This window comes from Coloeus monedula, assembly GCF_965178545.1.
Source record: "Coloeus monedula genome assembly, chromosome: 5".
Lineage (NCBI taxonomy): Eukaryota > Metazoa > Chordata > Aves > Passeriformes > Corvidae > Coloeus > Coloeus monedula.
Window position 1 is genome coordinate 15,852,686 of NC_138785.1, and position 14,561 is coordinate 15,867,246.

A 14,561-nucleotide genomic window follows, 5' to 3' on the forward strand; every position below is an offset into this window, starting at 1 on the left:
GTGAGGCACAAATGGGACATAGTGATTTATTATGGGAGTCTGCTTTGCTAACTTACTTTACAAAATTGGTTTTATTTCAAATGTACCATATTTGATTGCATGGAAGACTGAAGCCATTTTTTTTTCATTATAAATGTTAACTGAAAACCTGTTCATTATTATTTTATAGCTGTACTCTACGTAGAGGGTTTGTTGGAATGTTGATCTGTTCTGGTTTTTTTAGGGTTTTCAAGTTACTTCCATTAATGTAAGCTTTATGATGGCTGTGGTTTTTAAGGATTTTTTAGAAATTTAAAAAATATACAAGATGATGTTTGCTGTTTGGAAAGACCTTTGCTGTGCTCACTAGAAATGGATTTTATTACTGTTCTTACTAGTTATAGATTTTGTACCATGCATTAGTACTCAGAGGTGCATATTTCCAAAATTGATGAACCTTTACTAAGTTATGTTTGCTGAAAGTATTTGATCTAGAGTAGATAGGTCAGAAAGGAATAATTTCAGGCTACGCAGAGCATTTGAAAGGTGATTTATGGAATATTCTGCTGTTGTGGAATATTTCTTAGGAAGTCACATTGTGATTGCAGTGTTGGAATCAAACATTTCCACAACATTTAGAAATGCAACCCAGGTAATTATTGTGGAGTGCATAAATGGTAACGTGTTTATTAAACCCATTAGATTTTTAAAGCAGTAGTGAAAAATGTTGACTTAACAGGTATACATTTTTTTAGCACAAACTGCCTTCAGGGTAGTTCTGCAGTGGGGTTCATTTTGCAGTATTGGAGCTGACTTGTCTTATTAATAGCCTGCACCCGCCTTTGGAAGCCTAAAAATGGTATTGCAGTAGTCTGATGTACAAAGGACATTGTATGAGTACTGAGCAAGTGTACCTGCATTCCTGGCAGAAAATAACCATTTTCCCTTCTCCCCACAAAAAAAAAGGATGGTATGGCAGTATTTGTAAGGACATATAAACCACCTTTATGCTGTATTTCATTATTTTAAATGCTTTTGTTTTCTTCTCTTAAGTTACTTTCATGCCTGTCTGCATGATGGATTTTTAGGGGAGGTGCTCAAGTCAGTTCAGAGCAAAACAAAAAAAAAAAAAAAGAGGAATTAAGTTGACTCTTCTCTTTCCTGTCTGTTTTTGTGTCGATCACATCACAAAATAAACATTGTGTGATACCCAGGTTTTCATTTTGTGATTAGCTGAGAACTTTATCTTTTTCTTGTTTAGCAGGCCTACATAAGGGCCAGCTGATAGATCGTGGTGCTGTCACTATATTGTACAACTTGATTTTATGCCTGATGTAACTTACTCATGAATTATTTTGCTGAAGTGTTGTTCTTTTCCACCTGTGTCATAGTGCTAGGTAAAGTCCCTTAATGAAATCCTTATTTGCCCATCTGCTTGTTCTTTAAACATCTAAAGCATTATTTAAATGATGATACCTTTGTGATACTACAGTAACACTTCACTCACTCAAATAAGATCAGTTTTCTTTGTGTGAGATGCTCAGTGAAGAGATTCAAGAAACATCCCAAGTTTCAGTTCACTCTCTAGATAACATTGTAAGGCTGAAAGGAAGGCAGGTGCCGAGGTAGAAAATGATTTAGCTGAAGTTTTAAGGCAAATTCCTGAAAGAGCCTAAAGCAGGAGCCAGGTCTCCTCTGTCCCATGAATATTCTCTTTATCTTTCCCTAGGAAGCATATGAGTATTGTGGAAAATAGCTTGGCAGACATATTTTGTGCCTCTTGTCCTACAGCAGCTCTGTCCCCTTACGGAGCTGTGTGTTCATTCCATCTCCCTGCGTGTCGGCCCCTGCCCGTTCCAGTGCAGCTCTGCTCCTGAGTTCTTCCCAGGCTTCCCCTCCTCTCCCATGGCTGCTGCTTGCTTTGGTCGTTGGCACCAACTTTATTTGCACATCTTTTGGGTTTCTGCACATTTGTTCTGCCTGCCCCAGATCCCTGTGTGCCACCTCTGGATCAAGGCAGCTAAAATAATCTTCTGCTCTCGCTTCTGCTGTCACACCACACCAACCCCTCACGGCTTCCTTTATTCTTCCACATCAAATTCAAGCACCCGGCTTTGGAAAGGCAACGTGGTAGTGCCCTTGCCGGAGAAACTGCATCTGTTTGTTCCACCTGCTTTCCTGCCATGGAGCAAAATGCCTTTTGAGTCTCCAAGTTCTCAAATGCCAGTCTGTTTCCCTGGTTGCTGTCCATTTCCCTTCTGCATTAAAGACCTGCTGTCTCTTCAGGAGTGCTTCTGTGGGGCTTTACAGAAATGAAATAATACAGTTGTGACTTAAGCCTGGTTGAACTGGTTGAAGAGAGTGGAGTATATTGGGAAAGTTAACCTCTGCTGTGCATTTCTGCTTTGTATCCTGAACTTCTTGAGCATGAAAATGTATCCCAACTTAGATCTGTCAGACTGCTCTGCGATAGCACACCTAAGAAGGTCTGAAGAAGCTCAAACCAATTGTTTGTTTTCTACTAGAAGAAAAATTCCAGTCCTGTTTAGGAAAAAATCGTAATGAGATCACTCTTGAGAGTGACACCAAAACTCCTTCCCAAATTAAAAAGAAGAGATGCTCATAATAAAGGCCCATGACAACTCACCAAGATCATTTGGAAAGGCTAAAGAATGGAATTTGAAATGGCTTCATTAATAAGAGTCTCAAAATGCGTGCAGAACAGCAGAGAAGAACAAATTGGAATTATGTAAATACATCCTCTAATAATGCATTTTATTTTTGGTTCATTCAGGCCAGCACAATTATCTGTGTGCGGGAAGGAACGACTGTATAATTGATAAGATTCGGAGAAAGAACTGCCCAGCCTGTCGATTACAGAAATGTCTGCAAGCTGGAATGAATTTAGGAGGTAAGCAGAATATTAATAGCTTGGTCTCTTAATTTGATTAGGTGAAAACATTGGAAACGTGCAGCCTTTTTATAGTTCTGGCAGCTGCATAATCTCAAAAGTTTTAAGGTGGGATTATCCTGAAGAGGTGCTTAATAGCCAATAAACTGTATTGTCATTCTAAATCGGGATTTGGAGATACGTATTTTATGGCACAGAAAAAAGAAAAGTGGGTGTTTTATGATGACAGTAATTTTAGTAGAATACCATAAGCTAAAAGTGTTAAGGTTTCAAGTATTGCATGGGGTATTTTTTTGTGATGAGCATTCTCTTTAATACTGAAAAACATGTTACACCATCGTGAAAGCAAATTCTCACATAGTGAGACCTCTCAACTTCTTTGGTGCTTATTCAGCATTTTTATTGTTTAATTTCTGTGACTGTAAGAATGTGCAATAATTTTGATTATGTTACTGCATTGTTCATATACCAACAACAACAAAATTTTATTAATTCTCAAAAGCATACTGAAATCAGTATGATAACAAAATTTATAATAGTTTCTTTTCTGTTGTTTTAATTCTTCTCTGGTAATATCTACATGTTTCTGGCTGTGCTTCAGTGGGTGTCCTGTCTCAAGTCATCATCTGACCAAATGCTTTTACAAATGCCTTTTTCCCACCATTTCTGTGTTTATTATGTTGTCTGTGAACAGGGGTTTGGATGCTGCTGCAGGTGCTTCCCCTGCTGTACAGAGTTACCCTTCCCTTGGAGTGTTTTCACTGTACAGAAAACTACAACATGGTCATGTTAATTCCTCGCTATCCCAGAATTTACCTTTTGTCCTCCTGGGCCTATTCTCTTGGCAGCTGAGTTTAGTTCTACAGATTAGAACTAAACTACAGATGAGATTTAGCTGCTCATCTTTAATAGGTTATATGCAAAATCCTGGTTCCTGTCTGCTGCCTTTTTCTACCTCCCAGACTTCTTTTTCTGTCTTGTCTCCTGGCAGAAATACTCAAACAAGCCACACCTTACTTTTTCAGAGAGAGAGTAGCCCTGTTGGGCTTGCTTTCAACCCCTTTCCCAAATCAGGGATACTGCCTTTCACCCCAGGCCCCTTATTTCCTTTTCCCAAGGGAAAACAGGGCCAGATTGTGGCATGCTGAGGAGGTGACAGCTTTCCCTTGGTTTTGATCTGTGCTGTTCAACCTAGCAAGGGAAACAGAATGCCTTTGTTTGATGAAACAGGAGCTCCATGGTTGCAGCTCCTTAATCCCAAAAAACTAGTGCTGAAAATTGTTGTAGAGCAGGAAGGTCTCTCCCTGGAGTGCTGCGAATGTTGCTGCATCCTACTGGCAGCTGGTGTGGGGCATCCACCCTGGACATGCCCTGTGCTGTGCTAGTGGAGCTCCAGCAAAACCCAGGGCTTGAGAACCTTAGGAAACAGCAGCATGGGACACTTCATCTGCAATGAGTTCATCCCTGTGATGTCCAGGAGGGTTTCAAAGAACGTGTTCACATGATGTTCTCTGCAGAAAAGCAAGGCAGGAGGGAAACTTTGTTAGAGGGTGTTGTTTTCTTTTTTTGCCTTTTTTTTTTTTTTTTTTTTTTAAATATTGGCTGGAATGCTGTAAATGAGGAATGCATTGAAAAATCTTCCCCTTTGTTGGAGCTTGTTAGACTGCTGGAAATCATAATTAGTGATCTGTGTTTATTGCAGCTTTGGGCCCCTCATTGTAAGGAAGACATTGAGGTGCTGGAGTGAGTCCAGAGAAGGGTGGTGAAGCTGGTGAAAGGTCTGGAGCACAAGTATGATGAAGAATGGCTTAAGGAGCTGGGGTTGTTTAGCTACTTGGAAAAGGAGGCTCAGAGGAGGCCTTATCAATCTCTACAACTCCCCGAAAGGATGCTGTAGCAAGCTGATGGTCAGTCAGCCTCTTCTCCCACAGGACAAGTTACAGGATGAAAGAAAATGTCCTTAGGTTGTGCCAGGGGAGGTTTAGATTGGATTTTAGGAGAAATGTCTTTGCTGAAAAGTTGGTCAGACACTGGAATGGGCTGGCCAGGGTGGAATCACCATCCCTGGAAGTGCTCAAGAAACATGCAGATGTGGCTCTTGAGAACAAGGCTTAGTGGTGCACTTGGCAGTGCTGGGTTAGCAGTTGGACTCTTTGTTCTTAGAGGCCTTTTCCAACTTTAATGATTCTGTGATTCTGTGACCTGGAAGGCCAAGTCTGCCTCTGGAGTGTACAGCTGGCATGCAGCTGAGCTTTGCAGTTTAGCTGTTTCAGTGATTTTTCATCACAGAGAGAAACCTCAGGTGAAATTCTCACTCCTGATTTGATCTCTTTATGCCATGTAAAGAAACTAAAATGTCATAAAGGAGGTCTTTCCATCACTGCCATGAATGAGATGGACGGGGAACAGTTCTGGATTTCCATGCACTGCAGTGCCTTCTGCTTGGCTGAGGAGGGAAAGGGCAGGTTGGAGGGAGAGGGGAGGGCTGCCAGAGAGAGGTAAAGCATCTGCAGCCCAGAGGCAGCATTACTGTGCAGAGAGCTCCAAGGGCTCCCAGATCATGCTGATGGACCTTCCAGCCTTTGAGCCAGCCCAGCTCTGGCAGGAATTGCTGGGATCCTGAAGATTTTTCTCTCTTTAAGCCATGTTTCCAGTGGTGAGCTCTGCATTGGGCATCTACAGAGGAGCAACGCAGCATCTCAGTTTTGGAAGCTTCTGTGTGCTGTTGCAGGGCATTTCTGATGTGGTGGTGATCATCACAAAAAGTGGAGGTGGAAATGGCAAGAAGAGATATTAATTCATATTTGAAAACTGTGGGTTTTTTGTAAAATGCCAAGGTTTGGTACTAAATAACATTTTTTTCATATTTAGCTTGAAGAGAATGAGTATGGTCTTATTATGAAGGTACATTGTGGATTGTAGTTTCATGTGGTCAGCCTGGTTTTGACAAGCATATACATTACTCCAGTAAAAATGGGCTTTTACCTGTTTCTAGCTTGGACTTACAGGCAAAATGGGCAGGTATTTTATTAGGCAGTGTGATCAGTAAGGAGCTGGAGAAAAATTAATTTATAAATGCAATTTAATTTAGTCCTCTCTGCAGCATAGTACTCTCCGTAGCTGTGTCACACTGCACTGCGCTCTTGGTGCAGTAGGGCTGAGCTCAGCTCTCACCCTCCAAAGAAAAGCAAATGTAAACAAAAATCCCAGACTGTATCAGAGGTGCTGATGTGCTTGGTGCATGGAAATAGAGCAAGATGATATGCAAAAGGTCTTTAGCATAGCTCAGGGCTGAAATGTCTGCAAGCTGCTGAAACCATGGGCATTATTTTCCACTTGTACATAACTATGATGTTTTATCCCCTCATTTAAAGAAAAAAACAAAACACCAAACTTCCAGTTGGTCTAGAAGAAATGTTGTATTAGGGAACAAGGTCCCATCTCCCATGGGCTGGAAAAGAACTTGACTCTCCTTTGCCACCCTCCCCATATATAGATGGGAGTGAAGGACCCCAGGCTGCGCCCACCCAGCTCCTCCCACTTACTGAAAAAGGGGGGCTGTGAAGCAAATTTTGTAATGTGACAGTTTGAGATTGTCTTCCTGCTCTTTCTGAAGATACTAATCTCTATAATGGAAAGCTGGAAATCAGAAATAGCATTCCATGTTTCCTGCAGCTCATTTTTGAACAATCTCCGATTAATCTACTGATCTTTTTTCTTAGGATTTTTTTTTTCTCTTTTGGTAATATTCTTCCTCAATATTTTTTAAATAGTAAAATAGTGCTTTTGTATTCTGTCAGTCTTTCAAGTTTGTTTTGATGGCATATCTTCTACTTCCTAGCATGCTAAATTTTTTTTCTAAATTAAAAAAAAAAAAAAAAAGATTATTTTGACTGGTGGCAGCATGCCATGATTAGGCACCTTGTAAGAAAATATGTGTAATTCAGTGATACAAAATACACCTTTTCATGAATGCTCAGCCAAAATAATTTGGCAGTTTTATTGTTTACCTCCTTGTTTTGTTTGTTGAAAACTTGGAGGCTTTTCCAAGCTCTTACATTCTTTAATAATCTTTAGAAAATTATTCATCAAGTCAGCAAATAATTTACCTAATTACGTTATTTTCTCGATTTTTTTGTTTTGATTTTATAAGAAGCATCTGCAACCTGTAATTTCTGCAAAGCTGAAGTTGCCAAGTATCACGTTAAATCATCCTTCTCATTGCTAGAAGGTATGTGTGTGCTCTGCAGACAGCTATATCCCCTTTGGCAAGTAGGACTCCAAAACTTTTTTGGGAATCATATTTTGTTTGTTGTTTTGTTATCTTTTTTTTTTTTTTAAACTCCAATGACATATGCTAGGCTTAATTGTTGGAAGAGATTCAGAGTGAGCAACTGCACTATGAAGGTATGCTGGCCCATTTTTGGTTTATGCTCTTTTCAAGATTCTGTAATTAATTTTCAGTTAATTACAGACCAGAATGACTTCACGGATTTGGGAAGTTTCTTCCGGCATACGCTGTGATTGGATTTGGCGAGGCTCTCACTTTCGCACGAGACGTTTTCGTTTGGCTCCCACCTCGTGCTGCTGTGCCTCAGTGGTGTCTGTCGCCGTGATGGCACTGGGGGGTGTCACAGTGAGACCCCCCAGTCCCACACTGGTGCTTGGCATGGTGCCTTGTGCCACCACCAGCTGCATCCTGTAAGGCAGCAGCCCCTGCGATGTGTCCTGCATTGCCACCAGGGTGGCACAGAGCCTCCTGGTGTCACTCCTGTGTGCTGAAGCCTGGACAATTGGAATGTTTTATATGGTGTCACTTGAGGGGGCTGCCACCCCCTTTCCTTGTGTCACAGGTTAGCAAGCATAGTCCTGGAAGGGATGTCCTTGCTAAGGGGTGCTTACAGCTTCCTCTGGGAACTGATAGAACCTATCAGCTGGCCAGTTTGAATATGGACAATTCTTTAAGCCACTTAAAGTTGTGACCACCTCTGTGATCCACATTTAAGAATAGACAAACTCCCCCCCAAGCTCTCTCTCGTTTCCGGCGCTGGCACAGGTGGCTGCGGGCCCCGTGTGGGGGCCAGCGGGCCCGACCAGGCCCTGCTTGGGCCAGGCTGGGCCGGGCCACGGCCATCCTGAAGCCATGGACCTGTTCCAGCCATGGAACCCCCCCCCCCCACTGCCTTGCCGTGGGCAGCCAGAGCGGCTCGGCTCTCCCCCCTCTCCACTGCGATAAGAAAAATTCAACATTCCAGCTGCAAAGCTGCAAGGCCGAGGTGAGATTAACCCTTTTACTGCTGTGAAGAGCTGAAAACCTGAGGGAAGAGAGAGAGGAGATGCTTAAAGCTGAAATTCTGTTGTGAAGCTATGATATATCAGAGTATCCCATTGTAATTCCATGAAGATATGGGGGGTGGAATGTTCAACTCGTAAGCAAAAGCACCTGCGCTGAGATAGGCAGATGCTGACGCAGCTGTAATTTCATGAGAAGTTTGGACAGGGAGAGATGGACCAGATGAGGACTTTTGCTCCAAACGGGAAAGGAGAAACCTCAGTTCCTAGAGATGGACCAGATGAGGACTTTTGCTCCAAACGGGAAAGGAGAAAACCTCAGTCCCTAGAGATGCTCCCAGAGATAGTCCTAACGATGAAGATGATGAAGACCCTTTGCTCCCAGGGAAGGAGAAGGGCCTCTGGTTTTGTTTCTGAACAGCTCAACCTTAAAATTGTACCCCAAAAAACTTCAAGAGTGGACCCTTGAAAGCAGTTGCGGGAAAAGCTGCAAGTCGGGGGAAGGGACTCACACGCAGGCAGAGAGACTCCTCTTCCTAAATGGACTGAACAATATTTGGAAGTGGGCGGCTGTCTCGTTGTGATAATGTTTTCATAGCACGAGCAAGAAGAGACTTCTCTTTCTAAATGGACTGAACAAGGTTATTATGGCAGTGGTAAACAGACTGAACATCTCAAGGGTTGTCTTTTCACATTGTCAGTGGGAGAAGGGAGGAAGGTGGGGGGAGGAGGAGAGTTCTGAAGGTGGTATAATTTTTTTTCCCCTCTTTTAGGTCTGTTAATAAACTTCTTTATATTCTTTCAAGTTTGGTGCCTGCTTTGCATTTCTCCTAATTCTTATCTCACAGCAGATAAACAGTAATGAGTATTTTGGACCAAACCACTACACTAAGTTGGTGTTTCCGCCCGGTTACAAACCCAACCCGCGACACCTCGGCAGGTTGGTTCTCACCCCTCTGATGTGACCTAGTGACCAGGCATCCTTCCCCGTTCTGGATGATCAGAGAAGGTCCCTCTTCTGCCATGGGATGTGCCATATATGCAGAGGGGACAAAAAAGTGTGTAAAGATCAGTACCATGCAGGGCTGGAATCCTTCTGTGCCTCAGCTCCCCTATGAAACACTGCCAAGACTTCCCGGCACTGGTCTCCCACAGCAGTGAGGAGCAGCTTGCTCAAGGACCCTTTGGATCTGGAAGGGACATAAGATAGATTTCACCTTGCAAATTACACAGTTCATCATTCTGTCTGCAGAGGCTGCCTGTGAAATCCGAGTCTTGGGTCCGCATACATTTACATATGTAAGACACTTCGTGCACAAGATGCTGGGTGTGATTTGTAGGCTTCACTGGCAGATACCCTTATTTTTTCATACAGTGAAATATTTTAATAATCTGAAAAATAGGTTAATTAAGATAACCAGTAATAAGATATAGTACTTCACCTTTATGCCCGGCTTTCTATTTTCTGTTTAATAACTCATACTAGTAGGGTTTTAAATTGCAGTATTATTTTCAGTTACTGGACCTTATGTGGTTTATATTATCATTGCTCATATCTTCTTGAGAAAAAAAGGAAGAGAAAAAATCTGAAAACTTGGGGAAAATGTAAGTACAGCAAAAGTGTATGCTCTTAGTTCCAAAATTTTCTACTAACCAAGATTTCATAAATTTTAAAGGAAAATAAACCCCTTTGTGTAAGACATAAGCAATTTGAGGTATACATATGGTTAAATTTTATTTTTCATTTAAACTTTAACTGCAAAGTATTTTGAAATTACATTAATGCATTTTTATTTGTGTTTATTCTGTAGCACTTTCTTCTGAGGGAATCTAGTCAATGACTTTTTGACTTGAACATTCAGCTGGGTTTTTGTTAGTTGTTTCAACAGACTTTTACAAACATCAGCAGGTTGGAAAAGACCTTTAAGTAATAAATAATAATATTTAAGTAATAAGTTAGAAATAATAATTAAGTAATTAACAAATAATAATTAAGTAATAGCTAGTTTGCCTGTTGCTTATAAACCTGCTGTTGAAGATGTTTTAGGAACCAATTTGTTCAGCAATTAACTTTTTCTGCTTTTGTGTCCATCTTACTCCATGTGTGCTGCTCTTGCCCTGCTCTCGGTGTGACCCTCTAACTTTCCAACTTGAATCATCCTCATGAATTGAATGTTTAGATTGGATGTTAGGAAAAGTTTCTCCACCAAAAGGGCTGTCAAGCATTGGAACAGACTGCCCAGGAAGGGGGTGGAATCACCATCCTTGGAAGGATGTTTTCCTTCAGAAAACATGTAGATCTGGTGCCTAGAGATATGGTTTAGTGGTGGATGTGGCAGTGTTGGATTAATGGTTGGACTCAATGATCTTAAAGGTCTTTTCTAACCTAAACGACCCCGTGATTCTTGAATATTGTAGATAACTATGAGAACTATGAGTCATATGCTACAACTATTAATAAATTATTTGTGAATGATGGTTAAAAAGGCAGAATTTTGAAAAGGACTGGTAATGCCAGAGTAATCTCTCAGGCATTGATTAAAAGCAATATTGAAAGTGCATCCTTGTACTTGGAATTTTGCTGATGGTCTTATTCCATGTGTGAAGGCAGCTGGAGAAGATGCACTGCAGCGGTCCAAGAGCCCACAGCTCACATGCAGCAAGCAGTCCCTGATCAAGCTCCTAATCAGGGTCATGCTTTGTTTTTTCACATTTTCCTGGTTCCAGCTCTCCTTTCTGCAAGCGTCCAGCTGCCAGCAACACCTCTCTTTCCTCCAGAAACAGCCTTTCAGGCTTTTGGCATGGGGCTGCTGAGCTCCAGACTTCCCTGTTCTATCTGCTGGACTCTCCATTGTACCATTCCAGGTGCAGCACCCTTGGTTGCCAGCCTTGCAAAGGAGCTGCATCTCTCCTGGGATCCTGCTGGGAGTTTGTGTCCCAGCCTGCCTCGTGTCCTGCAGTGGTGCTGTGTGTGTAGGCCCTGGGGGTGTTGTCTCCTTTTGGCTGTACAGCACTCCCTGAGCAGGCTCAGAGGCTGCTCTTTCCCCAGAGGTTTGTGTTCCATACATGGTGCCTTGCTTTGGTTCAAAACACAAGATGGGTGATCACAGTTTTCTGAGGGGAAGATTTTCAGCATTTCTGAAAGTTGTTACGTGCAGCTCTTGGTGATGTTTTGTTTTTTCCTGAATCACCAAATTATCACTTCCACAGTGATATTATTATTACAGCTTCCTTCCACAGTGCTGTAAGTCCATATCCTTTTTACTCTTCCTCACAGTAAAAGCGTAGTCTTTGGTGTGAAACCCTGCCTGTGTCTCCTGTTCCTCTTTTTCCAGAGCTGCTGATTGTCACCAGAACCCTTTTGAAACCTACCCCTGTGGTCTGTGATGATGTGTTTCCATTACTCACTTCCCCATTACTGAGAGAAGGTGTAGGAGCAGGAGGAACTTGTCCTTTTGGCTTTCACTGAGCTGTTACTTCAGAGAGTTTTCACCTGAATAATAGGGCATGAAGATTTAACTTGCCACGCTTGCAACAACCTTGGCCAAAGTAGGGTGGGCTCACAATGCTGAATTGTGGGGGTTTTTTTTCAGTTTTATTTTCTGGGTTTTTCTGCCCATCCATTCCCAAGTGCAGGGCTTTCCACTTTCAGTATCTGTGTTTTACTAAAGTAAGTGTGGGGTGTGGCAAGCACACCTGGCTCAAAAAGCAGCCCTTGGAGTTCGATGTTAGTAGAAAAAGAACATTTTTCAGCAGGTTATGTAGGGAATGTTGAGCACATTTAAGCCTTAGAAATACACAGCAGCAAGAAGCAGGTGTTTAACAAAGAGGGAGGCAAGGTGAAGGCACTGGATGGGGTGTTTCTGAGCCACCCAGTACACATCTTCCTGCACACTGGGGCTGTGATTTGTGTGCTTTTGTGGTTCTCTGCCATCAGCTTTCCCAGATCATACATATGAGTAATGTTAGAAATTTGCCATTACCCCAGAAAAATGGTTGATATTGCATATAGACTGTTTTCACTAATGTTAAGGGTGATTTATTGAAGCAGGAGATTAACAGGGTTATACTTTTTTCTTTTTTTAATTACTAATTATGAACTAGATGATGAAAAATATGGCCAAGATGACTGCAGAAGATAAACAGCCAGCTTGTATTTCACAGGTAGTGTTGCTGTTCCTGGAAGTGGGGTAGATAATTTCTAGAAGACCAGCAGCATTCAGTGTATTCGGAGTAAGGTCATTTGAGAGAAAACTGAGTTGATAAAAGCTGAGGTTATGGAAGTCATACAGATGAGTAGACAAAGGATTTCAAAATTTTTGTTCCTTGGGAAAAGAAATCAAGTGGGAATGTGGTAATAACATATCCAGAAATACCACAGAGGGAAGGGCAGTACTTACTAAGCTTAGTTCTAGCAAGAACAAAAGTGAAATGCTCTTTAGCATGGAGTGGAAGTCTGAGCACTCAAGGTACAGAATGAGAGGTGTTGTGGTGCAGTTTGGTTTTAAAGGATTCTGGAAAGCTTGTTGAGAACCTCTGTCTCCAATGTAAATATGAAGTTTTATACATGGTAAGTGTCTGTCAGGGTTTTATCGTGTTGTGATCAGATGAAGGGCACATCATGTAACAGACATGGAACACTGGGTATTAACCCAAATAAAAGCAAGAGAGAAGACTTGGATGAGGAATGCTTGCAGAAGGCTGGATGGGAATGGGTGTCTTGGGAGGGACATTGTTGCTTGGCATAAGGCAAAAACCAGTGACCATAGCCAAGAGTATTCAGTCTGGCATAGTCAAAATCTGTTCTCCAAAGTTTCCTTAATTTCCTTTTTCATCAAATTATTACCAGTGCTCGCAGTTCAAGCTCCTGGTGTTCCATTCCTACAGGTGTCTTGGAGTTGTAGGTGATCTCCACATTTGTTGTTGACATTTTACTGCTTGTCTTTATTTGATGTCAAATAGAATAATCAAAACCACTGATGCATTTAGTAGACAACTCTTAGCTCAAAAATTATTGAATTTGCCATATGCTTGAAGAATGAATAAATAATCAGTAAAAATTAGTTTTGGGAGCATCTGAAAAGGACTAAGATTGGCTTTCATCAACATTATAATTTACTTTTGTAAGCTTTTTTTTAAAGACTTTGTTTATTGGATGATTTAAATATTTAGTAAATACATTTCTTTTGAAATTAATGAATAAGTGCAAGAGAGAGTTTTATATACCAAAAATGTTAGATGTGAGATTGTGTTATGTCATTTTGGGATTTAATATTAAATATATGTGGGGGGAAATTTTCATACTTTAGCCATTTCTCATTAAAAAGCTTTATCAAAACCAGCTTGATTTGATTTTAACAGGAAACCACTAATTGGCATTTGGTGAAAGTTGTTCCCACACAGGGAGGAGTACCCCTATGAAACTGTTATTTTTCATTTAATTATCACTTTGAGGATTGCTGAGAAACAAGCAAATGTGTTAGACATTTTCCCTGACAACCTAAATATTCCTGTAAAATGCACTTTGGATCTCAGCTTTCTTTTGTCACTTTTGTCCGCTGTCTCTTCATGAATGCTTAGCCTGAAAACTCAACTTTAAAAAGGGATAAATTCCCTCTGTCTCTTACCCAAAAACTCCCCAATGCCTTTCCTTCTTAATTGCTGTGCTCATCGCTGTCCCACATGCTAGACAGGTGGGTAACCTGAGCGTCACAATTGAGTCAGACCTCAAACTACACAAGATTTGATCTGGGCTTTCACCTGAAGTTTTCTGAGACAACTGCTGTGTGCAAGCACTGGTGTGAGGTGCCACCTCCCTGCAGCTGTTTGCATTTCACTGCTCAGCATCTCGAGCCATAATTGTAATCAGAAGAAAATGTGGAGTTTTCATTAAAATATTATAAGATATCTCATTAAGTGGGCATGTAATTACTCAAAATAGTATTCTTCCTGAGTGGTTTCTTGTTATGCTGAAAGGACATCTGAAGTAAGGTCGTGTTGAGGGTCTAGTAGCAATTGTAAAGATTACATGTATAACAAAGTAGAGAGTAAATATGTAAATCTACAGATTTGGATCAGAACTCAAAAGCATCTTGAGCTGTAGTGTCGGAAACCAACATGATGGCATTTTTGGTACAGACTGGGATGTTGAGAAGTGCAAGTTGAGGCGTGAAGAAATGGGATACCTGAGAGCAGCTGCTGAGGGACTGCAGGGAAGAAAGGAGCACAGTTGTGTGATGACTGTAAGTTAAAGTTAGAGTCAGCAAGGTGAAATTGTTGCAAAAACAGGCAAGTCTTATGTGATGCCAGGGAATCACTCTGTTTCTTGTCAGAGCTGGCAAGTGTGGGCCTGATGATTGTTGTCTGGTTTCAGCACTTC

At 41.4% G+C, this 14,561-nt stretch overlaps 1 protein-coding gene across 3 annotated transcripts in view; it reads left to right on the forward strand.

Moving 5' to 3' along the window:
• NR3C2 (nuclear receptor subfamily 3 group C member 2) overlaps window positions 1–14,561 on the forward strand; it is a gene marked incomplete at its 5' end in the record, with an annotated part of 190,866 nt that overhangs the window by 137,984 nt on the left and 38,321 nt on the right. For all 3 annotated transcript variants that reach the window (XM_082282331.1, XM_082282332.1, XM_082282330.1), the window contains one exon: window positions 2,774–2,890. In XM_082282331.1, the coding sequence (XP_082138457.1) occupies window positions 2,774–2,890 (117 nt within the window). The remainder of the gene's footprint in view (window positions 1–2,773; window positions 2,891–14,561) is intronic.